This window comes from Argopecten irradians, chromosome 12 (assembly GCF_041381155.1).
Source record: "Argopecten irradians isolate NY chromosome 12, Ai_NY, whole genome shotgun sequence".
Lineage (NCBI taxonomy): Eukaryota > Metazoa > Mollusca > Bivalvia > Pectinida > Pectinidae > Argopecten > Argopecten irradians.
The window spans coordinates 39,896,477-39,924,135 of record NC_091145.1 but is presented as its reverse complement, the minus strand read 5'-3'; the positions used below and the strand labels follow the sequence as shown (position 1 = coordinate 39,924,135).

The following is a 27,659-nucleotide window of genomic DNA, read 5'->3' as shown; positions in this document are numbered from 1 at the left end:
CTATAGTTTATATAGGGAAAACACATTTATGAGCATGTTTTGCTCAATTTTCATTGGAAACGAGTCAAACTTGGTTAGAATTATTAGCCTGAGATAGCATTTTAATATCATATCCACATTGGTCTAAAATTCTGGATATAGTGGAATCAAATAATTATAGATGGAAAGGTCTTAAGGTGTTTTATAAAAATTGTGAATTATATGACCTTGGGGTCTCACGTTACCCTCTGGGGAGGGGTCAAGTTTACTTTAGTTTATATAGGAAAAACATATTTGTGAACATTATTGCCCAATTTTCGTAGGAAATTAGTCAAACTTGATAAGAATTATTAGCCTAAGATATAGCATTTTAACATTCATATCCGTCCTCGAGGACCCCTTGGGGGACCAGAGGGGCAGGACCAAAAAGGGTCAAAATTATTAAAATTTCAAAAAATACCTCTAAGTTCACAGGTTTGATGGAAGCAAATACTCTTCATAGTCTAAAAAGTGAAATTTATAAATCACTGACCAACTTCAAGGACCAGCATATAGTGTTTATATGTCTTTAATTTGTTTCATTATATATTCTAACTCAGGTGACCGTTAAGGCCCATGGGCCTCTTGTTTTATTTTCAGAACAGTAGCAGCTAGGAATGGGAAGTAATAATTTTGATGAACATAAATGTAAAATTTTGGATAGTCAAATAAACATGTTTGGTTTTCCTTACAGCAGCGTTTTTTTAGCCCACCATCATCAGATGGTGGGCTATTCAAATCGCCTTTCGTCCGTGGTCCGTCGTCCGTCCGTCCTTCCGTCCGTCCGTCCGTCCGTCCGTCAGTCCATCCGTCCGTCCGTCCGTCCGTCCGTCCGTCCGTCCGTCCGTTAACAATTCTTGTTACCGCTATTTCTCTAAAAGTACTGAAGGGATCTTTCTCAAATTTCATATGTAGGTTCCCCTAGGACCCTAGTTGTGCATATTGTATTTTGGGACTGATCGGTCAACAAGATGGCCGCCAGGTAGCCATCTTGGATTTTGATAGTTAAAGTTTGTTACCGCTATTTCTCAGAAAGTACTGAAGGGATCTTTCTCAAATTTCATATGTAGGTTCCCCTAGGACCCTAGTTGTGCATATTGCATTTTGGGACTGATCGGTCAACAAGATGGCCGACCAGCCGCCATCTTGGATTTAGATAGTTAAAGTTTGTTACGGCTAATTCTCAGAAAGTACTGAAGGGATCTTTCTCAAATTTCATATGTAGGTTCCCCTAGGACCCTAGTAGTGCATATTGCATTTTGGGACTGATCGGTCAACAAAATGGCCGCCAGGTAGCCATCTTGGATTTTGATAGTTAAAGTTTGTTACCGCTATTTCTCAGAAAGCACTGAAGGGATCTTTCTCAAATTTCATATGTAGGTTCCCCTAGGACCCCAGTTGTGCATATTGCATTTTGGGACTGATCGGTCAACAAGATGGCCGACCGGTGGCCATCTTGGATTTTGATAGTTAAAGTTTGTTACCGCTAATTCTCAGAAAGTATTGAAGGGATTGTTCTCAAATTTCATATGTATAAGGTTCCTCTAGGACCCTAGTTCTGCATATTACATTTTGGGACTGATCGGTCAACAAGATGGCCGACCAGCAGCCATCTTGGATTTTGATAGTTAAAGTTTGTTACGGCTATTTCTCAGAAAGTATTGAAGGGATTGTTCTCAAATTTCATATGTAGGTTCCCCTAGGACCCTAGTAGTGCATATTGCATTTTGGGACTGATCAGTCAACAAGATGGCCGCCAGGTAGCCATCTTGGATTTTGATAGTTAAAGTTTGTTACCGCTATTTCTCAGAAAGCACTGAAGGGATCTTTCTCAAATTTCATATGTAGGTTTCCCTAGGACCCCAGTTGTGCATATTGCATTTTGGGACTGATCAGTCAACAAGATGGCCGCCAGGTAGCCATCTTGGATTTTGATAGTTAAAGTTTGTTACCGCTATTTCTCAGAAAGCACTGAAGGGATCTTTCTCAAATTTCATATGTAGGTTCCCCTAGGACCCCAGTTGTGCATATTGCATTTTGGGACTGATCGGTCAACAAAATGGCCGACCGGTAGCCATCTTGGATTTTGATAGTTAAAGTTTGTTACCACTATTTCTCAGAAAGTATTGAAGGGATTGTTCTCAAATATCATATGTAGGTTCCTCTAGGACCCTAGTTCTGCCTATTGCATTTTGCGACCACCATCTTGGATTTTGATAGTTTAAAGTTTGAAAAGCAGAAAAAAGAAGTGTAAGTTTGAAAAGCAGAGAAAAGATCCCTCTTTCATTTGTCAGACATAGATCAATCTTTGGTGGGCGCCAAGATCCCTCTGGGATCTCTTGTTCCTTTGTTCAAAATAGACTGTCCATTATTTTGGGGAATAATGGACAGTGGCCCTATAATAATGGACAGTGAGTTACATAATGGACTCCTAGGTGTCCATTATGTAATATAATGGTCATATACAACAAAGGAAACTTTACTAGCTGGGTTTTCAATATGTATTATAACAGAACTTTTGGAGGGCAGTGTATAAATTAGTAAAACTTAGCTGGAGTGACAACCTGGCAACTGCCCCTCATGGAATCCAAAAGTGGAGGGCTTGTGGCATTCTCAATTTCCAGAGGTTACGGTCACTTACAGGTACAATCTATACACCCCTTGGACATATTATAGCGAAATAAGGCAGTTTAGGAGAAAACAACTGACCAATCACAGGTATGAAGAGACATCCTTTGAAGATTTACAGAGTGGCACTAAACTTCATATTAGTACCATGTGCCATTATCAGATTCTCTCAAATATATATCAAAGGACCGAACTATCTGCCAATCCGATGTCGCACTTAGGGCCTTAGTCTTGTTCCAGACGTGTAGAGATCATAACCTCTAGAATATTGAGGATTGTAATATATTGAGGGGGCAGGGGGATATCTGAACATCAATGTTTATTAACTCACCACAGCCCAGTAAATCAAATACCAGGTAAATAATAATTATGAATGGTTTGATCGTTTGATTAAATTAATGTCCAATTAACAGCCAGAAGGTTTTAAACCCTGTTTAAACAATGATATTTTGGATGTCTATTTATCACTTCCTATGTGTACTTGAACATAACAGAGTTGATAAAAAGTGTAAATGTGTCGTAGCTAACGTTTATAGGTATTACTGTTGACTCGTAAATTAAGGCAAAATATGTAATCAAGAGATCCCAGAGGGATCTTGGCGCCCACCAAAGAATGATCTATGTCTGACAATGAAAAGAAGGATCTTTTCTGTGCTTTTCAAACTTTGACTTCATCCTACATATAAAATTTGAGACAGATACATGTAGCTTCAATACTTTCTGAGAAATAGCAGAAACAAATTTCATTTATCAAAATCCAAGATGGCGGCCTATCGGCCATCTTGTTCACTAAATTGTCATTATATTTATTAGTATCTATATAGCAGGTGCAAGGTAAGGTGCGTTTGTTTGCTCAGATTCAACTTTACAAAAGCATACACACCAAGTCCTTTTTGACCTTGCCATGTCAATTGTGATTGTAAATTGCATCATGAAATATGACATATAATTAGAACCATCATAAGTTCCTATAACATTCGCTGAGGAACACTGAACGTGATACAATGACTAGTTAGGGCAATATGCAGATTTGTGGAATTACACTAAAAATCATAAATTGTAGATTTTTCTAGAAAAACATCACTCTCATTATGCTCAGATGACTTTTTTTTTTTTAAATTGAATAGGTGCATTGGTATCAGTTGTGCCATATTTGCATGACAATATAATTATAAACTTCCATTGTTTCAGAAAGATAGAGGGCCTTTCAGTAAATTTCTTACAGATAAATTAGACAGAATAGTATTATCTCAATTTGACTTTTATTACTTGAAATAATTCTCTCTGTACACTGCATGATCCCTACATTCCTACCTATACTCAGGGTACATTCTAATCTGCACCATTTCACACTACACACATCCAACCACCCAATGTTTCACACTACACACATCCAGTCACCCAATGTTTCATACTCACACACATCCAGTCACCCAATGTTTCACACTACACACATCCAGTCACCCAATGTTTCACACTACACACATCCAGTCACCCAATGTTTCACACTACACACATCCAGTCACTCAATGTTTCACACTACACACATCCAGTCACCCAATGTTTCACACTATACACATCCAGTCACCCAATGTTTCATACTCACACACATCCAGTCACCCAATGTTTCACACTACACACATCCAGTCACCCAATGTTTCACACTACACACATCCAGTCACCCAATGTTTCATACTCACACACATCCAGTCACCCAATGTTTCACACTACACACATCCAACCACCCAATGTTTCACACTACACACATCCAGTCACCCAATGTTTCACACTACACACATCCAACCACCCAATGTTTCACACTACACACATCCAACCACCCAATGTTTCACACTACACACATCCAGTCACCCAATATTTCACACTACACACATCCAGTCACCCAATGTTTCACACTACACACATCCAGTCACCCAATGTTTCACACTACACACATCCAGTCACCCAATGTTTCATACTCACACACATCCAGTCACCCAATGCTTCACACTACACACATCCAGTCACCCAATGTTTCACACTACACACATCCAGTCACCCAATGTTTCACACTACACACATCCAACCACCCAATGTTTCACACTACACACATCCAGTCACCATATGTTTCACACTACACACATCCAGTCACCCAATGTTTCACACTACACACATCCAACCACCCAATGTTTCACACTAAACACATCCAGTCACCCAATGTTTCACACTACACACATCCAGTCACCCAATGTTTCACACTACACACATCCAGTCACCCAATGTTTCACACTACACACATCCAGTCACCCAATGTTTCACACTACACACATCCAGTCACCCAATGTTTCACACTACACACATCCAACCACCCAATGTTTCATACTCACACACAAGGACTTAGGGTACATTCTAATCTTCACCATTTCACACTACACACATCCAACCACCCAATGTTTCATACTCACACACAAGGACTTAGGGTACATTCTAATCTTCACCATTTCCCACTACACACATCCAACCACCCAATGTTTCACACTACACACATCCAGTCACCCAATGTTTCACACTACACACATCCAGTCACCCAATGTTTTACACTACACACATCCAACCACCCAATGTTTCATACTCACACACAAGGACTTAGGGTACATTCTAATCTTCACCATTTCACACTACACACATCCAACCACCCAATGTTTTATACTCACACACAAGAACTTAATAATCTCTACATACAGATTCATATCTATATCCAACACTCCAGATACCTTCATTTTCTGAAGCATTAAAGAACAAACATATATCTTACAGTATGACTGTGTTTCGATGAAACAATTTCTGTTCATCATTTTCTCTTCAATGATCACTATAACTACATGTACCATCAGAATTGTTTTGTTTTGATGAAACAACTTCTATTCGCAACGTTTTATAAACCTACAATTATAACTACCATGATAGACTCTGGAATTTCCTTCCAAGAATAATTATTTTCAGAGTTCTCAAGCTAGTCTACACATTGATTAAACATTGCCACTGTATACAATATTAATCATGTTGGATCCTCAAGTATATTCCTTCAAATACTGCGTAAGGAAACACTCTTATGGACTATTTCTTTATATATTTCTCTGCATACATGTATGCACAAACAAATCTGTGCAAGTTCAAAAATCTCTTAATGTGAACAAATCTTTGCATGTGCATAAACTAAAAGTTTATTTTAGAAGTAATCCTCGAGTAGTCTGTATCTGTTTTGAAGTTTATATTCTCAGTACTGGTAAATCCATTTTCTGTGTATCACAATAAATCACCATTTTGATGATCCTTTTTTGCCTTTGGCTTTGGCCTTAGACTTGATTTTCCCTGATTTCCTTAACTGTGTCTTGTGCCTTTTAATTGCTCTTTGGTTCATCCAACTTGGGTAATTTCCATGTTCATCTTGTAAAGTTACTGGATGAACGGTTTTCCCACTGTGTTCCATAGCTTCTGCTACAAGTTAATAATACATTAAATTTCAAAGAATGCATTTCACTACATAGAGAAAGCAAGCAAGAGGCATAACTCTGATTAATCTGAACATACAATTGACTAGTCTGGTCAACCGATCAAGCTATAAAGTTCTCTCTAGCCAAGCCATATATTGCTGCTAGTATTGACCAGGGTTACAAACATGTATAGATCTTTTGAATCTTAGTACCTTTATAGAAATTATCTTTAACTATTCACAGAAACGTTATATATATTTTATCACACCTGATTTCTTTTCCATTTCTGCTTTCAACTCTGCTTCTGATTTAACTGCAAAAAGAAAGATTATAATTATTTAATATGAAACCTTTTCAACTTGCAAATTACTTCATACAATATTGTGAATAGTTATTTATGAATGCATAAACAAATAAAGGCACATATTTTTTCCACTTAAGCAGGGGTCTACATTAAGGCTTGTCCGCTTTCCCGGTACCAGATTAAATTGCTGACAGACAAGTGAAAACATATTAAAACACTTGTCTAATGGGACAAGTGATAACTTCTGTTTCTTTGTTGTTATTTACAAATTCAATGTATTTCTATAGTCAACATTCAAAACTTGCAGTAAGTAAGATAAATAAAATAATATTTATTCATTTTAAAATATTCAAGTCCACTTGTACATTTGTTATTGTAGAATGATTCGTTAACATATGTACTTAGAAAAAAGACATACATAATGTGCAAAGCACTGCTTAAATGTTTCAAAATAATTTGTGTTAGACAAATTATCATTTTAATTGGACAAGTGAATTTACCTTTCCACTGTCCAACCTCTGTAAAGTATTGTTTATTTTCTACCTTTGTAGATCTCCTTGATTTCCTGGGTCTGTGCCCCTTTTGTCTCGATAATTGCCTTCAATCTTTCAAGTTCTTTCTTTCCATACTTTTCCCTTTTCACATTCCTCATCCTCTTGCGGAACTTGCAACGCAGACCTTTGGCCATTGTGATGATTATTATAAGCTGAAACATTAATGCAATTTTTCCATGACCTGCTATGATAAAAACTTACTATCTGTACATGTAGCTTTATATACATGTAATTAATACTTCACATTGTCATATATCAACTATCAAAATACATGCCAACTCTTGTTTGTAGGGTTATATTTTAAGCATTACCATTGGGAGCTAGTATGAATATATATATATATATAAATATTGATTAGCAAGGGGTGTGAACTTGTGAGTTGTTTTATATTCAAGTGAGAAGACTTGGAGAATGCGGGCTCAAGAATGTATCATAATTGGACTTAATAGTTAATCATCAGTGACCAGAGGGAGCTCAATCCGTAGAGCACCTGGCTGTAAGGATGGTCTGAAACCAGTGGTCCCAGTCAGTGGTTCACAGTCTGGATGCATATGGTACATTTACTTTTATCCTAATATGTATAAGTCAGTTACACATGGTGCAGTGGGTTTTATTATCCCTCAATAGAATTAGTAAGGATGTCTCTTTGGCCATATCACAGGATTTTGACTTTCTGCAGAGCTTTTTTTCCACTTCTTTGGGAATGGGACAGAGCATAAATGATATTCATCATTTGAACATTAATTAGTGTTTAATCGTGTATATATATGCCTAATTAAAGCAAAAAGTAACATAAAATAATTCATTTCGCCTTTGGTGCATGTGCAATCATTACTTCATCTATAGGAGATATAGTGCCACAGATTTTTTTCAGGATGCAATTTATTATTTTTCATATTTTTAACTTGAAGTAAAATTAGAAGCTCAAACTTTTCAGCGGTGGTAATGGTGTAAAGTAAGTATCTTTTCTAACTGAAGAAAAATACTAAATCGTCTCCTCCTGTTTTCGATAGTGACAAAATACCATTTGTCAGCGGTGGAGCATCTTTAATGATTTTTTATATTATTTTCCATAATTAAACCTAGAAAGTATTCTTAAATGTCCTAAACTGACTAATTTCTTGCAGAGATTTAGATAATAAATTATCTATGTTTCTGTTACATGCATAATATATTTGATTAAAATTGTATTTTTGGCATAGAAAAAGTGTGATATTCCATGCGACATTTACCACTATGTCAATAGTATTTTGGTGCTTTCATGGATCTTGACCATCATGTATAAGCATCAATATTCACACATTGTGTGTTTCATGAGAGTTTGTGATGGTGAAAATTACAAGAAATACAAAGTTAAAGTCCCATTATGCTTTCACCAAACTTTGCTAAAATATATATTAGCATCCCTTATGAAAGGTTCTTCATTTTGGTTTCTTTATGACGATATTTTTTTCACACCAAAACATAATGGGGCTTTAAGAGAAAAACATCCAAGACGAAAAATGTCTGCTATTGAGATATTGATCCATGTCCTCTTTAGCTAATTATGATAACATTTTTATCAGTTACATTAGGGTGTTCTATAGATGTACTTGTAATTCATTAAAAAAATCACCTAATCAACCCAGACCCTACAGAAGATGACAACGTTATTACTAAAAACACAGCTTACGAGGCCTACAACAAAAGAATGACGCTGACATGTGCCCGCAAGTAAACAACATAGAGACTATGTAGTTTCGTAAACTGAATAGTATACAGTATGCAGTACAGGTCTGTAATTGCCTGAAATAATCAAAATAATGTTGTTGATCATCCTCGATACTCCAGGGCTTCCGATCACTTACGATCTCTACACCCCTGGACTATCTCATAGTGAAATTGAAGGCAGCTCAGCGGAAAACATTTGACCAATCACAGGCTAGCAAATATTTCATTTGAAGACTACAGAGAGAGCGACGCCTAACATCAAAGGCACAGAGTCAACCACAGTGTACCGTTATACGGCTCTTTTGATGTACATCAAATGACTAAGTTACCTGTTCTATTTTGTTGCCTCCAGTTTCACTATGAGATAGTCCAGGGGTGTAGAGATCGTAAGTGATCGGAACCCCTGAAATATCGAGGATGGTTGTTGATATAAGACTAATGGAATTAAATGGAACACTTAAAACGAACTAAATATGACCCAATTTTTTTCGGTACGAAAATACCCGGACGAAAATTCCCCGGTACGAAAATGTCTCCGGTACGAAAATGTCTCCGGTACGAAAATGTTTCGGTACGAAAATTCACGATCTATACAAAACACTGAAAACAGGTGTAGAGCAGTGTAACGTTACATACGTACTGTAATGTACATTTTTACAATTAATGAATACATTACTCTTCTATTTAGACTAACTAGACTGTTGTGTCTCCAGATGCGGCTAGCTGCACTCATATAAATGTCAGTTCAGATAGGTTCATTACCTACTTTGTTTCAAATTATACACAAATTAACACCCCACCTTTTAGATCCGTTTAGTAGATGTTGCCTTCTGTCACTGGTACCACGTGTTTGCATCTCGGTTAAGCAAACGCTTGTTGGTTAAGTGCGAGATGTTCGTGACAAACGCAAAAATAACTAAGATTGACATCGCATAAACCTCGTTGCATGTACATGTGCAAGGTGAGAAAACTGTTTCAATTTCCTAAGATAATACTTTATTATTTAGTCTATAGCTCTTGTTTGTCGTAAGACAGTCTACTTCACATGTCATTTTAAAAATCAATCTTGAAAGCTGACAGCTACATGTAACTGGTTTTGAGATCTCAACAGTCGATGTCATGTATTAACAGAAACATATAACAGTTATAAGTTATACATAACGTTAGAGATTGGAAACTCCTTCTTTCTCCTTGTTGACAGGCAGAGGGACCTCCAGATTATTGGCATTTTGCTTTGGCTAACTACTTTTATTTATTTATTTGATTTTTCGGACTGAAGAAGGCCCTATAGTGGCTGAATATATATTCCATAGAAATGATTTTGATTTTACTTTGAATTTATTTATTTTGGCCTTTTATTTCGGATTATTAATATACTAGCTTTATACCGTTTTTCCTCATTATGAACTACTTTTAAGTGTATTCTTTTAAACATGATATTTTTGCATCAACACAAAGTTTAAACATTACACCATGGTTTGATGTGATCAATTTTCCCGATTGATGTTATTTAATATGGTTTTTATAAGCACGAAAATAAGCAATTTTACCTGGTTTTTCGAAAATCAGGCATTCAAAACCGGAAGTGCGTTTTGTTTTATTAATAAATAAATTAAAATATTATTTTTTTCTATCCAAAATCGTACTCAAACCATCTGAAAATTACTGAACTTTTACAACATATCAAAGTTATTCTTTTATATTCAACTATTTAAGAGTTTATCTACAAACCCCTACGCACATACAGAGGTACATCTGCCGATCGTAAAATTGGAGGAGTTGCCAATCTCTATGTATATATGTTTCTGGTATTAATTACATAATTATATGTAGTAACGACGTTAATATGTACAGTAGGCCTACATAATGTGCAGTACATATGACAGATATTTAAGCATTAAATTGTATTCTTGGGTGATTTATGGTCCTATAATGTTCCCAGGATTGCAGACAAATTATGATTAACACTGGTAGACCTAAAGTGTTTGTCGAAGCGCAACATTATAATAACGTCATGTAATGGTGACGTCACAATACATGTACAGTGTATCAGATTATCGGACAATAAAAGATGGCAATTTCATGCTTATATTTCCGTTATCTGTTATTTTTGATCCAACCTGTAATGAACACTGTTATTTTTATTACCAAATCGAATTCCCCGTTGCCCCTCTCAGTCCAGGAGCCTCTTCTTGTAATGTCATAACTAATAAGTACTGTACCTCTGACGTCATAAGAACTCCTGACGTCATTTGCGGTAAAAGAAATAAGTCCATGGAAATAAACATGAAATCATCAGTACACGGACAACATTTTAATCAATATGTTACAACTTAATTATATTCATCATTTCAAAATCGAAATTACAATTAGTACATCACGTGACAGAATACTGGATTGTGATTATCTACACACATGCATATGGCTTCTATTTGCAAATGTGTCCGGGCATGCGGGCACTATTGAAGTGGCACAAAATTGAACGTGAATGTATTGTGACATCACCATTACATGACGTCATTATAATGTTGCCCTTTGACAAAGACCATGCAGACTTCAAGATGGCGGACAGGCTGTTGTGTGTGGGGATGGAAGCAAATGTTGCCTTTCTACAAAAGATGGTTCACTGTATTGTCGATCTACTTTTAAATCTTCGTGAAGCTGAAAGCATGACAATTTATTATTGACTGGTGCCCTATCCGGGCCTCAAACTCACGATCTACGGCACCCAATCTGCTAGCCAAGCATACCTCCACCTTCTTACACTGCGCCACATCATCATCCCCAAAAAAAGGATGTTTCTATGATGAAGTGATAGTCGGTTCGGTATGCTGACATGATCACTTTGGAAATTGTCAAATTAAATCTTTGGATCAACAACACATAGTGAATATGATACATTGTGTTAATAGTAAATATTAAATATCAAAGAAACACAATTTAACAAAGCATGACAATTTATTGACTCCTGCCCTATCCGGGCCTCGAACTCACTATCTATGGCACCCAATCGCCTAGCCAAACATAGCTGCGCCTTCTACCACTGCACCACATCCTATGGTATAAACCTAGACTCAAGACTAATTATTGTATACTGTTTGTAACAGCTAGTGCAAAAGTAACAATGTGCCACCAGCTGGGCTCGAAACCCACAATCCTGGACTTTCTGATCCACGCCGTTTTACCAATGGAGCTAAAGGGAAATTCCCTCTAGTGCGAAGCTAGAAGGAGACTTTATCACTATATTTACATTTTCACTGCAGTCCCACTATATAACCTTACCAAGCGCAGTTGGCGCTGCAGTCATATAGACAATGAACTTCAAGCCCCATGACGTCATTATTATTGTGACGTCACAATTGTCGTGTCAGCAATCAGGGAAGATGGCTGTTCCATCTATGTCGATAACGAATGCTTATTTCATTATAAATGCAAAATCCCTTGGGATTTTATCATAAAATTGTAACCAAATGTAAATATAAGCATTGAACGTCTTTCAGTTGGCATTCATAGCCAAAATGAATGCCAACTGAACAGATGCAAATTCAACATGAAGCGCGTTAGCGCTTCATGGAATTTGCCTCTGTCCAGTTTGCATTATAATTCATATTGGCTATGAATGCCAACTGAGAGACGTTCATTGCTTAAATGTACCATTAAAACCTGCTACATTACAAGGTGTAGACAATTATATAATTAGGTGTACATACATGTACCCTGTTTGATATCACACAATTTAATACTTGCTTTACAGATGGTTGTTATAAGCGGCAGTTCGGGATGTCTGCGGACCTATTCTATGATGAGAAGTATGAGAAGAATACAGAAACTGCAGGCCTTCTACACGACTGTCAGATGTCTGTCTACAGAGTGGCAGCAACAATACTACAAAGTGGATTCCTTACATGAACCAGTCTTTGCAGATAGTAAACACTTATTCCGACATGTCCAAAAAAATCTTCTCTATGATAACGGTATGAAATAATTTGTTTTATTACATATTTTTTATTATTAGATCAAAAGATAATTTTTTGTCTGTAAAATCATATTACCTGGTGATTATGACCTGATTTTTTGACATTAATTAAAAAAAATTCAAAAGGTTTTGATTTTCTCAAAAAAAAAAAAAATTTTGCAACATCATAATTGCTGAAAGATGCACATGGCACACTACAAGATTGGTTGCCATATTTTTGAAGTTAAAGATTAAGGAATCCTTGTGAATCTGGCCCCAGAAATCTGTTAATTCTATAAAATGTTATCAAAACTAATTATATAACTCATATTTCTCTACAAAACAAACCTATCTAATATTTTATTTTTAGAAAATCTGTTGGCTTTTAACAAACCTAGTGGAGTTCCTATGAGAGGTAAGACAGATTGATAATGTCTGTAATAGATTGTATTACCATATCTTTGGACTTAGCAATTCTGTGATTATCAGAAAAAACGCATTTGAAGACATGAAAAAAATTATGTTATCTCTTCTGAAAAAAATGTCATAGAGGAAATAAAGAGGAAAGGTCCAAGGTATGTGTGGTTTCTGAACATGTAGTAAATTAAATTGTTACAGAACAAATACTTACAGTGTACTGTAGTCCGCTAAACCTATATATTAGGCAAAAAAAAAAATTAATTAAAAAAGCCTAATAATATAGGCAGGTTTAGCGGACTAAGTGTACTGTACCTGTGAATTGGTTTAATTGACCCTTAAGATCTACACTGCAGACTTAGGTAAAACCCAAATTAGTATATTACATAATTTACATGTACATGTATACTTATAGTGGGGATACAATTACATGTATGTAGTTAAATTTCGCACATCGATCATTGTATTTATACCAGTACATAAACAGATAACTATTTAACAATTTTTTATGGTACATGCTATATATCGCATGTTATGAATTATAAACCACTTATCTTTCACTGATTCTTTATTTGTATGGACAGCTCTTCCTGGAGAAACTGTTCCCTCCATGTTTGACATTTTAGAAGATTTACGGGAATGTTATGACACCCCAGAACTGGAATATATGTTAGGATTATCAAGGTAAAGGGCTGTTTATTGAAGTCAGAGATTGATTTGCTTGTAACAATATTTCTAACAATATTCTTTGGTAAAAACAGATACTCACTGCCTGATCAGCCAATGGTAAAAATATATTTGACAAGGCCATTAGCTTGATATAATGATTACCTAAGAATACAATTTTTCCATTCTTTTTTTAAAAATCAAGATTAATATTTCTCCATTCTTTTTGCCAGATCTTTTCTCTAGAATACGTACAATACATGTATCCATCTTTTCGTAAAAATACAATTCCTTCAGTCTTTTTATTATTATTTTTTTTTTCAGAATATCAGTACATGTATCTCCATCCTTTTCTCCAGAATTCAATATAATTTCTCCATTCTCGGTTCCAGAAACCAGAGTGGGATTATCTTGCTTGTGAAACATGCCCTCGCTAAAGTTAAGTTACGGAAATCTCTTCAAGCACAAAGATCACAAGGGGAGATCAATCATGAATTCATGTATGTATTATTTTTTATATAATTAGGTAAACAATTACTGTAACAGTCAAATCTGTCTCTAAAGGACACCAAAGGGACATAGTAAAACAGGTGTTTACACATATACAGGTGACCTTAATATAAAAAAGTCCATTATAGCAGGTTTAACAGTTAAAGAGTTACTTTCTGTTTGCCTAGGGATCCACTACCTTTCTGAAATGGCTTTTAGTTAATTTTTAGCCCACCATCATCAGATGGTGGGCTATTCAAATGGCTTTTTGTCCGTGGTCCGTCGTCCGTCCTTCCGTCCGTCCGTCCGTTAACAATTCTTGTTATCGCTATTTCTCAGAAAGTACTGAAGGGATCTGTCTCACATTTCATATGTAGGTTCCCCTAGGGCCCTAGTTGTGCACATTGCATTTTGGGACCAATGGGTCAACAAGATGGCCGCCAGGCAGCCATCTTGGATTTTGATAGTTAAAGATTGTTATTGCTATATCTCACAAAGTACTGAAGGGATCTTTCTCAAATTTCATATGTAGGTTCCCCTAGGGCTCTAGTTGTGCATATTGCGTTTTGGGACCGATCGGTCAACAAGATGGCCGCCAGACAGCCATCTTGGATTTTGATAGTTAAAGTTTGTTATCGCTATTTCTCAGAAAGTACTGAAGGGATCTGTCTCAAATTTCATATGTAGGTTCCCCTAGGGCTCTAGTTGTGCATATTGCGTTTTTGGATCGATTGGTCAACAAAATGTCCGCCAGGCTGCCATCTTGGATTTTGATCGTTAAAGATTGCTATTTCTCAGAAAGTATTGAATGAATCTGCCTCAAATTTCATATATAGGTTCCCCTAGGGCTCTAGTTGTGCATATTTCGATTTGGAACTGTTCGATCAACAAGATGGCCGCCAAGGAGCCATCTTGGATTTTGATAGTTGAAGTTTGTTACTGCTGTTTCTCAGAAAGTACTGAAGCGATCTGTCTCAAATTTTATATGTAGTATGTTTGCAAAAGTTTGAAAAGCAGAGAAAAGATCCCTCTTTCCTTTGTCAGACATAGATCATTCTTTGGTGGGCGCCAAGATCCCTCTGGGATCTCTTGTTGAAATGGTAATGTAAAATGAGATTGATTATTTTGTAGAGTCACAAAATTTATTACTCACTGTTAATATTACACACTAATCATTACACTTTCTGAACAATTTAATTAAAATGAAATGGATGTTAATTTTTATATCGCTGATCATCTTATGTTTCCTGACATCATCCTAATTACTACATGTTAATTGACTACAACTGTGCCATATGGCAAAATAGCAAAATGAATCTTCACTGTTAACATACATTTGTTTAGTGCTGTAATGATGTAATCTTACCTTAGGCCATGAATATAAATATACTTATGTTATTATTGTTTAAGAAACTTTGAATTTTTGTTTTGGAAAAGTAGTGGACCTTTAAGAGAGAATTAAAAGTATTCTTTAAAGATTATATTAAAGTCTAGTGTAATGTTGAAGATTTTGTAATTGGTTAATGCAATTAAAAGTAATTTTATTATGTGGATTAACTCCTAGTAATGGGAATAATTAACATACCATGTGAAACTGATAATCTTTGTGCAGGACTATTTTTTCTATTGGTGATGGAATGACATTAAAGGATGATATTCCATGCTAACATCATTTCAGCAGAAAGATTACAAATACTAACCTGATAATCGGATATCACGTGGTTCATGAATCAGTCCAATTATTATTTTAAACAAGTATAAATTAAAATAACTTCAATGTTGTTCTGTGCTATTATTTTCCACTTTCATTTGTATGAAACTTTTGTTTTCTGTAGTGTATTAATCATATTACTGATTATATAACAGATTTGTTTGTTTGGATGAACCAGCATTTGTTTTCTGTAGTGTATTAATCATATTACTGATTATATAACAGATTTGTTTGTTTGGATGAACCAGCATTTGTTTTCTGTAGTGTATTAATCATATTACTGATTATATAACAGATTTGTTTGTTTGGATGAACCAGCATTTGTTTTCTGTAGTGTAATAATCATATTACTGATTATATAACAGATTTGTTTGTTTGGATGAACCAGCATTTGTTTTCTGTAGTGTATTAATCATATTACTGATTATATAACAGATTTGTTTGTTTGGATGAACCAGCATTTGTTTTCTGTAGTGTATTAATCATATTACTGATTATATAACAGATGTGTTTTTTTGTGTGAACCATCCTTTGTTTTCTGTAGTGTATTAATCATATTACTGATTATATAACAGATTTGTTTGTTTGTGTGAACCATCCTTTGTTTTCTGTAGTGTATTAATCATATTACTGATTATATAACAGATTTGTTTGTTTGTGTGAACCATCCTTTGTTTTCTGTAGTGTATTAATCATATTACTGATTATCTAACAGATGTGTTTGTTTGTGTGAACCATCCTTTGTTTTCTGTACTGTAATAATCATATTACTGATTATCTAACAGATGTGTTTGTTTGTGTGAACCATCCTTTGTTTTCTGTAGTGTATTAATCATATTACTGATTATCTAACAGATGTGTTTGTTTGTGTGAACCATCCTTTGTTTTCTGTACTGTAATAATCATATTACTGATTATCCAACAGATGTGTTTGTTTGGGTGAACCAGCATTTACGCCTGAATTGGAGAAAGTTCACTATCAGCGAAAAGAAATCAATGGATGCAAACAGGTATTGGAATTTTGATACTGTAAAACCAATTCTTTCGTGCATACACTATTGAATCGTAGATTGTTATATTGCTTGTAAATTTTAAAAATAATTGCAAAAAAAAAAAAAAAAAATGCACATTTCAGTTTATCAAGTCCACAGGATTTGGTACATTTTTAACACTATAAAAACAAGCCACTATGTTAACTAATGGCTATAGAATGTAAAATAATTATCCCCCGCTTTCTCCAAAACTGGGGATATTAATTTGAGTTTGTCCGTCTGTCCGTCCGTCTGTCTGTCCATCTGTCTGTAACACTTCATTTCCATGCAATAACTGTAACAAATGTAAACTGATTTTCTTCAAACTTGGTGACAAGGTTAAATGCCTTAAGGGCTTGGCCAAGTTCGATCGCAACTGTCGATGGACCTTATTTAGCGGAGTTATGGCCATTTGATTTACTAAAAACGTCATTTTCTGCCATATCCATGCAATAAGTGTAACAAATGTAAACCGATTTTCTTCAAACTTAGTAACAAGGTTAAATGCTATAAGGACTTTAAGTTTGATCGTGACTTTCAACGGACCTTATTTAGCGGAGTTATGGCCCTTTGCTTAATTAAAAAAAAGTCAGTTTCTGCCACTTCCGTACAATAACTGTAATAAATATTAACCAATTTTCTTCAAACTTGGTAACAAGGTTGAATGCCTTTAGTGCCTGGCCAGGTTCGATCAACTCTTTCAGCCGATGTTATTTATTAGAGTTATGGCCCTTTAATTTACTACCAATGTCATTTTTCTGCAGTTTCTTTGTAATAACTAACAAATGTTAAAACTAATATTGTTAAAACTTGGTTACAAAGTTGAATGCCTTAAGGGCTTAGCCAAGTTCGATTGCCACTTTTGGCAGATCTTAATTAGCAGAGTTATGGCCCTTTGATTTAATAAAAAAAAGTCATTTTCTGCCACTTCCGTACAATAACTGTAATAAATATTACTGCCGTTCTATCATAAGATTGCACGATTGTGTTACAGTACTAGTGTATCGACTCACTGTAGTAGATTACATCGCTACATGTTACAGGTGAAGTGCCTATGTAACACGCATTGTGATTGGCTGAGTTGATCTAAAAATAGAAGAGAAAAACGTGTGTGCACAGTAAAGCTGGTTTTTTTAGCCTGCCATGCTTGGTCTCATTTTCTTCCGATATTCGACGAATTTAACAACTTCTTCACTGACCTTTGTTGGTGTCATGATAGACCGAACACGTGGAAGCAGAGAACCATGTTGTTCCTCGCACAACTTTGCGATGTTTCCGACAGGTGGATTTACAAACGTCGGCCGCTTTAGATATATTTCCATAGGACACCCCATGCCATCATTGTACATTTTCACTACCCTTTCGCGTACTTTTAGATCGTGGCTTTGACATGTCGACATATGATCGGTTGAGGACTGCTTCTAATTTTGGCTGTGATCGGTTGAACCGCTTCTAATTTTGGCGCAATTTTAGCGAGAGATTAAAATAGTAACGTAACGTTACACATGTGCAAACTCACATGCATCTTACCGGTAACTTATAATATGCACGCGTTGGCAGCTTGGCGATCGACGATTTTTAGTACTTCCACACTTTTTTATTCAGTATAAAGTTCAAATTCAGAGTTAAATTGACATTTTAAATATACCTTACCATAATTATGAAACTGAACAGTTGTTTTAGCAGATACTTTCTTCTTGACCTTCATATTTATTCATTAACGGTACCAGTATTATCATGTTTAAATCAATATTATGTATTCTTCTACAGCTAGTATAACCTGATTGTGTGTTATCTCTTTCCATGTTTGATTTTTTTTCAATCATCTTATTTATATATTTACAACAGCTATTTCAGGAAACTCTGTCAGTCAAGTTCGTCACATGTGCTAGGTGTACTACGGAAAAAACCACCCAACAGTCATGTATATTACAGCGCGAATTCTATATATCAGCGTTATTTATTTTTACAGCGTAATACTTCTATTTTACAAATATTAATTTTTCAGATGTTTATCTATGAACATTTGTAATTGTTTCGACGTACTTACAACGTCCCGATTGCACAAATAGGTTGCATTGTGTAACGTTTATTTATATACACACTTCAGCCAATCACAATGCGTGTTACATAGACACTTCACCTGTACCATGTAGCGATGTAATCTACAGTGAGTCGATACACTAGTACTGTAAAACAATCATGCAATCTTATGATAGAACGGCAGTAACCGATTTTCTACAAATTTGGTAACAAAGTTAAATGTCTTACTTTCGAATAAGACTTCAGTTTATTTTTTCATGTTTCAACCAAGGTTAAACCTAACCTCAATAATGTTTACCTACAACATGTCCTGAAAGCAGTGGATGGAAATTCCACGAATTTGCTTGTTTGACTTAACATACACATTTAGTCCTTTTTGGCCCTGTCATGCAAATGGCAGTTGTAAATGATATCATCCAAATATGGCAAATTGATTTGTACATTGTAGTCAGTAGTTGTACCAAATTTCCACAAGAATATGAAAAAAGGAACAGTTTCAAGTTTCAAGGTACAAGCTGAGGTGTTAGCCACGAGTCCAGTAGAATCCTCGCCAAAGGTCTCTCTGGTTGGAATAACAAGCAATGGAGGTAAGAATTAGATGTTAACACTGTATAGACCAAGTAACAAAGGTATTCTCTTTATTGATAGAGAAAAAAGGAGCATTACTGTTTTACAACTTTATAAACAAGTTAAATATTATACCATCAGGTCCTACAAAATGGAATACAATTTTTGACAATACAGATTATGAAACTTGGTGTAAAATATACAATTTAAAAAAAAAAATTACAACAAATAAAAAACTGCTGTGGTTCCAATATAGAATAATTGATCCATTATATTTTGGCAACAAATGAATTTTTATTTTAAAATCAGAGTAGATATATCCCTTTGCTGTGTTCTCTGCAATACTGAACCTGAAACCTTTTACACACATATGCATTTGAGTGTGAGGACATGCAAGGATTACTTCAGTTTTTACACATTATTGACACATTTTTACACATTCTTTCAATTTTAAATCCTTTTTTTTCCGACTCTTGCATGATACTTAAATAATATCTATATCCCCATAGTAATAGCAAGGGTGGACAATGAAATCATCATAATTAAAAAGCAATACGTTTACAGAATGAGATGTTTACTTGTTCATTAAGCAATAACGCTCTTATCAACACAATTACCTAAAGACCAATATATACATGATTCAAAGATATGTTTCAAATAGCAAAGATGAGAAAATAAGACTTGAATTTGAAAATTAATGGAGAAAATGGGAAAACCTTTACAAGTTATTATTGCACTTTGTCACACCTATATTATAAGCCTTTTAAAATCCATCTTTTACATCCCTGCATAAATCCTAAATTGCATCTTTTTAATTACTACACATTACCTGGTATGTTATTAGGTCATCTGACCCGAAGGGTCAGGATGACCTATAGTCATCATGTTTCGTCCGTCGTCGTGCGCCGTCCGCCGTGCGCCGTGCGCCGTCTGCCGTCCGCCGTGCGTTAACTTTTCACATTTTGAACTTCTTCTCAAGTTTGACCAGTGGGATTGAGCTGAAACTTACCTGAAATGATCCTGAGATGGTCCCGACAAAGTGTTGTTATTTTTCGGGTCAATCCGAAATCCAATATGGCCGCCACAGGCGCCATCTTGAAAACACATTTTGAACTTCTTCTCAAGTTCTACCGGTGCGATTTGGCTGAAACTTGCATGAAATGATCCTGACATGGTCCCGACAAAGTGTTGTTATTTTTCGGGTCGATCCGAAATCCAAGATGGCCGCCACAGCCGCCATCTTGAAAACACATTTTAAACTTCTTCTCAAGTTCTACCGGTGCGATTTGGCTGAAACTTGCATGAAATGATCCTGACATGGTCCCGACAAAGTGTTGTTATTTTTCGGGTCGATCCGAAATCCAAGATGGCCGCCACAGCCGCCATCTTGAAAACACATTTTGAACTTCTTCTCAAGTTCTACCCGTGCGATTTGGCTGAAACTTGCATGAAATGATCCTGACATGGTCCCGACAAAGTGTTGTTATTTTTCGGGTCGATCCGAAATCCAAGATGGCCGCCACAGCCGCCATCTTGAAAACACATTTTAAACTTCTTCTCAAGTTCTACCGGTGCGATTTGGCTGAAACTTGCATGAAATGATCCTGACATGGTCCCGACAAAGTGTTGTTATTATTCGGGTCGATCCGAAATCCAAGATGGCCGCCACAGCCGCCATCTTGAAAACACATTTTGAACTTCTTCTCAAGTTCTACCGGTGCGATTTGGCTGAAACTTGCATGAAATGATCCTGACATGGTCCCGACAAAGTGTTGTTATTTTTCGGGTCGATCCGAAATCCAAGATGGCCGCCACAGCCGCCATCTTGAAAACACATTTTGAAATTATTCTCAAGTTCAACTCGTGCGATTTGGCTGAAACTTGCATGAAATGATCCTGACATGGTCCCGACAAAGTGTTGTTATTTTTCGGGTCAATCCGAAATCCAAGATGACCGGCACATCTGCCATATTGAAAACACATTTTGAACTTCTTCTCAAGTTTTACTGGTTCGATTTGGCTGAAACTTGCATGAAATGATCCTGACATGGTCCCGACAAAGTGTTGTTATTTTTCGGGTCAATCCGAAATCCAAGATGGCCGCCACAGCCGCCATCTTGAAAACACATTTTGAACTTCTTCTCAAGCTGTGATTTGGCTGAAACGTGCCTGAGATGATCCTGACATGGATCGACAAAGTATTGTTACATCTCTGGTTGATCCCAAATTGAAGAAGGCTACTATGACACTATATCTAATTAATTTCCTACATGTTAAGGCCCTTGGGCCTCTTGTTTGAAATAAAATTTGTTGAAGGAAATGGAAAATGATCCTGACATGGTCCTGACAAAGTGACACCATATGAAATTAATTTTACTATTGCCAAGGTAGTCAGATGACCGTTAAGGCCCTTTGGGCCTCTTGTTTATTTTATCATAATGTTCCTCTGTCTTCATTCTACTAGAACTTTTCTTCTTTCTTTCATGGTCTTTTCTTTTCTTGTCCAGTCCTGATTCCTTTCCTTAATATTCAGTACAACATTTATAATAGATCTTTTGTTATGCCAGCCTCGTGTTGATAAAATCTTTCACGTTGGTTCAATTACAAGATTCTATTATTAAACATTGATTTATACTATACTTACAAATTATATGAGAGGTATGTGCTCTTGAATGTGTGTGTGATTTGATGTATATGGCATCAGTTTGTGTGCTAAAATTTCAAAAAAAATCGTTTTCTCTTAAGTACAAATACAAAGTACATGAGGTAATATTCGCAAGCACATGATGTACCGTAGGTGAGATAATGTTCACAAATACTTGATGCTGTAACATGAAATATTGTAGCTAGTACATGCAATAGCTGATAACTCTGTAATAAACTCGGACATTTCATGTCGGTGTAAATGGAGGGGAACTCGGATATTTCATGTCGGTGTAAATGGAAGGGAACTCGGACATTTCATGTCGGTGTAAATGGAAGGGAACTCGGACATTTCATGTCGGTGTAAATGGAAGGGAACTCGGGCATTTCATGTCGGTGTAAATGAAGGGGAACTCGGGCATTTCATGTCGGTGTAAATGAAGGGGAACTCGGGCATTTCATGTCGGTGTAAATGGAGGGGAGCATAAAAACAAACAAAATTATATTCATTTTGAGTTCATACAAGACATTATTTTATTTCAGGAAAGAAGGAGTGTTTAGAGATGTACATGGCTGAACACTTGAGTCCTATCCTTGGAGATCATGTGTACTCTCATCGTGTAGTAAATCTAGCTGGAGAGTCTCTAAAAAACGACACCAATGCAGCGATCCAAGGCCCACAGGTACTCTTATCTTTTGTTGAATTTATATCTATGGAACCACACTATAGCTGAAAAACTGAAATCCATTATATGCTTGAATGTAATATTTTGTTTACTTATACACACTCATACAATGTCATGTAAATTGATTGTATAGGGATATCTAATATTGTCCGCATTGCAAATTTTAGGTATTAAAGACAACATCAGTATCAACATAATGAGACCATAACAGGCTTCCTTATGGTTAGTCTGGGATTAAGTTTTTGATAATAGGGAAACAACCCCCAGTTGTCTGCAAAATTTAAAAATCTATAAAATTAATCTATAAATAGTGACGCATGAAGTGGCAGATATAGCAGGTATTTAAGAATTGCGAAAATCCTTATTGCAGCATTACTTGTTTTTCAGGTAATCCCAGCAGAGATTAAAAACTTACTGAAGATAGGGAGACAAGGGCACCAGGTTCCATTACATCTACACAAGTGTGGACTGACCATAAACAGATTTCCACATAAAAAGTCGGAGCCATTCACGATCGAATCACCATTACCAGGATTCTTCGTAGATACCATGGCGAAACTTCAATTACTACCTAACGACCAAGATATTGAGGAGTTCGATCAGGAAGAATTCACAGATTAAACAAGACATTTAACTGATAAAAATATTGGAAATTGTGTTAAGAAAACGTTAGAATACAAAGTATTACTATTTGTATGAGAAATGTTTAACAGGGAAATGTGTTCAAGGAATGTATTCATTGATTTATGAAGTGTGCAATGAACATCAATGATGGTTTAAGAAGATAACTGTTATATGTAGTGTGTTACTGTACCATAAGTTATTAAAAATATGCCACCATACATAATCAGTGTCTTAGTTACATGAAACAGCAAATATTAACAATGGATCTAGACAGGATGAGTGTTTGATAACTATATGTATTCAACATTATATTACAAGAGGTCAGGAGGGTCTGTAACCTGTTAAGGTCAACCTAGCAGTCCTGTACATAGGAGTATTGTTAACCCAGCAGTCCTGTACATAGGAGTATTGTTAACCCAGCAGCCCTGTACATAGGAGTATTGTTAGCCCAGCAGTCCTGTACATAGGAGTATTGTTAACCTAGCAGTCCTGTACATAGGAGTATTGTTAACCCAGCAGTCCTGTACATAGGAGTATTGGTAACCCAGCAGTCCTGTACATAGGAGTATTGGTAACCCAGCAGCCCTGTACATAGGAGTATTGGTAACCCAGCAGTCCTGTACATAGGATTATTGGTAACCCAGCAGTCCTGTACATAGGAGTATTGGTAACCCAGCAGCCCTGTACATAGGAGTATTGTTAACCCAGCAGTCCTGTACATAGGAGTATTGGTAACCCAGCAGCCCTGTACATAGGAGTATTGGTAACCCAGCAGTCCTGTACATAGGATTATTGGTAACCCAGCAGCCCTGTACATAGGAGTATTGTTAGCCCAGCAGTCCTGTACATAGGAGTATTGTTAACCTAGCAGTCCTGTACATAGGAGTATTGTTAACCCAGCAGTCCTGTACATAGGAGTATTGGTAACCCAGCAGTCCTGTACATAGGAGTATTGGTAACCCAGCAGCCCTGTACATAGGAGTATTGGTAACCCAGCAGTCCTGTACATAGGATTATTGGTAACCCAGCAGTCCTGTACATAGGAGTATTGGTAACCCAGCAGCCCTGCACATAGGAGTATTGTTAACCCAGCAGTCCTGTACATAGGAGTATTGGTAACCCAGCAGCCCTGTACATAGGAGTATTGGTAACCCAGCAGTCCTGTACATAGGAGTATTGGTAACCCAGCAGTCCTGTACATAGGAGTATTGGTAACCCAGCAGCCCTGTACATAGGAGTATTGTTAACCTAGCAGTCCTGTACATAGGAGTATTGGTAACCCAGCAGCCCTGTACATAGGGGTATTGGTAACCCAGCAGTCCTGTACATAGGATTATTGGTAACCCAGCAGCCCTGTACATAGGAGTATTGGTAACCCAGCAGTCCTGTACATAGGATTATTGGTAACCCAGCAGCCCTGTACATAGGAGTATTGGTAACCCAGCAGTCCTGTACATAGGAGTATTGTTAACCTAGCAGTCCTGTACATAGGAGTATTGGTAACCCAGCAGCCCTGTACATAGGGGTATTGGTAACCCAGCAGTCCTGTACATAGGAGTATTGGTAACCCAGCAGCCCTGTACATAGGAGTATTGGTAACCCAGCAGTCCTGTACATAGGATTATTGGTAACCCAGCAGTCCTGTACATAGGATTATTGGTAACCCAGCAGCCCTGTACATAGGAGTATTGGTAACCCAGCAGTCCTGTACATAGGATTATTGGTAACCCAGCAGCCCTGTACATAGGGGTATTGGTAACCCAGCAGTCCTGTACATAGGATTATTGGTAACCCAGCAGCCCTGTACATAGGAGTATTGGTAACCCAGCAGTCCTGTACATACATGTAGGAGTATTGGTAAGGTGAATCTCCTTTCTATTATTGCTATATGGATAGAGGCTATAACTGTTTTGAAGATGTCCTCAACCAAACAAACTGGGTTAGAAGAAGAAAACGGATTAAACGGGTATTGTGCCCCATTCTGCCGCATATTTCTGGGCACAGGCTCACAGCTATATCAAATTTGATTTGCTTTTGCTGAATAATAATATAAACCAAATACGAAACAAAGTCTTCAATTCCTACAGAAGAATGATATTAAAAATCTGCTCCATTTCCCCTTTTCGGCCACACTTGTTTAGCCTTAAAGGGTACATACTTTGGTTTATACAAAACTGATTACCTTTCTGTCGAGGATGCAGTATATCATATATAAACCAACTATAATCCTACACCAGATTACATAGATTTTAAAGAATTTCCTATTTCTTTTTTCCATATTGAACCCCCTCCCCTCCATCCACTCTGGTTCCATACCAGAACCTTTGTTTATACAAAATTGATTACCTAAATCTGCATATAAATATGTACCAATTAAAATCCTTTCCTTTTACAGCAAATGAGGATTTTAAAGAATTTGCAAACAATCACCTATTTAGATCCCTGGGGACTCTGTTCATGGTTTATACGAAAATGGTTACCCTTCCCAAAAGGATGCTTCAGGCCAAAAACAATATGTATGGTCCCTTTTTGGCCCCCAAATCCATCATTTTTGGTGTCTCAGTGTCAGTTTTTGTCTATTATATGGTGGTTGTTTTAATATTTACTAACAATATGAAGGCACTTCAGATGCATATTTAGCAGACATATATTTGTTTCAAGTATACGCTGTATGGTTTCTAGACGATAAAAAGTGGCCAAAAGTGACAAAATTTCACTATATTTTATAGTTATGCGTATTTAGGATGGTTTCAATAATAACCATAGATATTGTATCAAGGATTTACACATTATTTGAAGTTCAACAAGTGAATCACCTTGACAATTTGCTAGACTTGAGAGATCCAAAAAGAGCACAAACAATACAGTCATTTCAAATTAAATTGGTAACATTCTTTTCAGTCGTTCATGTCTAGCAGCGATTTAGTTAAGGAAATGTTGATGGACTAAATTGGATGTCGGGGCCAAAATTTATACTCTATTCCTGATTCTGGCCAGATTTAGTTACAAGCTATCCAGAATGTGTTCCTGATTCTGGTCAGATTTGGTTACAAGCCGTCCAGAATGTGTTCCTGATTCTGGTCAGATTTGGTTACAAGCCATCAAGACTATGTTCCTGATTCTGGCCAGATTTGGTTACAAGCCGTCCAGAATGTGTTCCTGATTCTGGTCAGATTTGGTTACAAGCCATCAAGACTATGTTCCTGATTCTGGCCAGATTTGGTTACAAGCCATTCAAAATGTGTTCCTGATTCTGGCCAGATTTAGTTACAAGCCATCCAGAATGTGTTCCTGATTCTGGTCAGATTTGGTTACAAGCCATTCAGAATGTGTTCCTGATTCTGGCCAGATTTAGTTACAAGCCATCCAGAATGTGTTCCTGATTCTGGTCAGATTTGGTTACAAGCCACCCAGAATGTGTTCCTGATTCTGGTCAGATTTGGTTACAAGCCATCCAGAATATGTTCCTTATTCTGGCCAGATTTGGTTACAAGCCATGCAGAAGTTTTGTTGCATGTTTATAGCCAATTTCCACGTATTGACGCTGTCCCTCCATCCACAAGGGGTTCAGAGTCGGATCTGATACCAGGTTTGTTCCCCTCCCAAAAAGATGTTTCTGGTTAAATTGGTAATCCATGCAGAACTTTATTTAGCGATGACCTTTATCTCCACCTGTTAGCCCTGTCCCTCCTTTCACACGGGGCGCAGACCAATATTTATAGAAGCTGTTTCCCTTCCTACATTATGTTTCGGGCCAGATTTGGTTACAATCTATGAACAACGTTATATTCAAGACAGACTTGTAGTGATTTAAGGACACTAACTCTACATCAATTGGACCACGCTCCTCCTCTAGGGTGGGGTCAGAGCCAAGATTATACAAGAATTACACGTAATTACTTGTCTTGCCTACCTCGTTTTTCATATATTGCTTAAGTCTATTTGACAAAAGAACAAGAGGCCCAGAGGGCCTGTATCGCTCACCTGGTTTGTAATGCCAAGTAATGTTCTGAATACAGGTTCATTGTTTCTTTTCTGAAGGAATTTTAATATTAACCTCTAAATCCCCTATTGGGCTCCGCCCCTCCTGCCCCCAGGGGGTCAGAGCCAAAATTTATACAA

The 27,659-nt window shown here is 36.6% G+C and overlaps 2 protein-coding genes across 3 annotated transcripts; one reads left to right on the top strand and one right to left on the bottom strand.

The window, feature by feature from the left end:
- Positions 1–3,891: 3,891 nt before the first annotated feature.
- On the bottom strand, positions 3,892–9,588 carry LOC138305149 (18 kDa learning-associated protein of slug-like). Of its 2 annotated transcripts, none has more exons than XM_069245555.1 (4): positions 9,506–9,588; positions 6,985–7,147; positions 6,406–6,450; positions 3,892–6,138 (listed from the first exon to the last, which is right to left on the bottom strand). In XM_069245555.1, the coding sequence occupies exons 2-4, from the start codon at positions 7,127–7,129 to the stop codon at positions 5,960–5,962; spliced, it is 369 nt and encodes a 122-aa protein (XP_069101656.1). In that variant the 5' UTR covers positions 7,130–7,147; positions 9,506–9,588; the 3' UTR covers positions 3,892–5,959. The 2 variants fall into 2 exon arrangements, with proteins under 2 accessions (XP_069101656.1, XP_069101655.1); XM_069245554.1 differs by having other exon boundaries at positions 3,892–6,141; positions 9,506–9,587.
- LOC138305147 (pseudouridylate synthase RPUSD4, mitochondrial-like) lies at positions 9,583–23,810 on the top strand. The gene is made up of 9 exons (XM_069245552.1): positions 9,583–9,666; positions 12,460–12,679; positions 13,031–13,075; positions 13,662–13,761; positions 14,136–14,243; positions 16,869–16,953; positions 19,466–19,604; positions 22,771–22,910; positions 23,301–23,810. The coding sequence occupies exons 1-9, from the start codon at positions 9,652–9,654 to the stop codon at positions 23,532–23,534; spliced, it is 1,086 nt and encodes a 361-aa protein (XP_069101653.1). The 5' UTR covers positions 9,583–9,651; the 3' UTR covers positions 23,535–23,810.
- The last annotated feature ends 3,849 nt before the right edge of the window (positions 23,811–27,659 follow it).

What these genes read in the sequence shown, in the direction of transcription:
- LOC138305149 (XM_069245554.1), bottom strand. Translation starts at nt 7,129, where the DNA reads ATGGCCAAAGGTCTGCGTTGCAAGTTCCGCAAGAGGATGAGGAATGTG. An exon ending in AATCAAGGAGATCTACAAAG is followed by an intron (nt 6,451 to 6,984) that starts GTAGAAAATAAA and finishes TTCTTTTTGCAG; the next exon opens with TTAAATCAGAAGCAGAGTTG. An exon ending in AGAAATGGAAAAGAAATCAG is followed by an intron (nt 6,142 to 6,405) that starts GTGTGATAAAAT and finishes ATTAACTTGTAG; the next exon opens with CAGAAGCTATGGAACACAGT.
- LOC138305147 (XM_069245552.1), top strand. An exon ending in TATATGTTAGGATTATCAAG is followed by an intron (nt 13,762 to 14,135) that starts GTAAAGGGCTGT and finishes TCTCGGTTCCAG; the next exon opens with AAACCAGAGTGGGATTATCT. An exon ending in AAATCAATGGATGCAAACAG is followed by an intron (nt 16,954 to 19,465) that starts GTATTGGAATTT and finishes TGTACATTGTAG; the next exon opens with TCAGTAGTTGTACCAAATTT.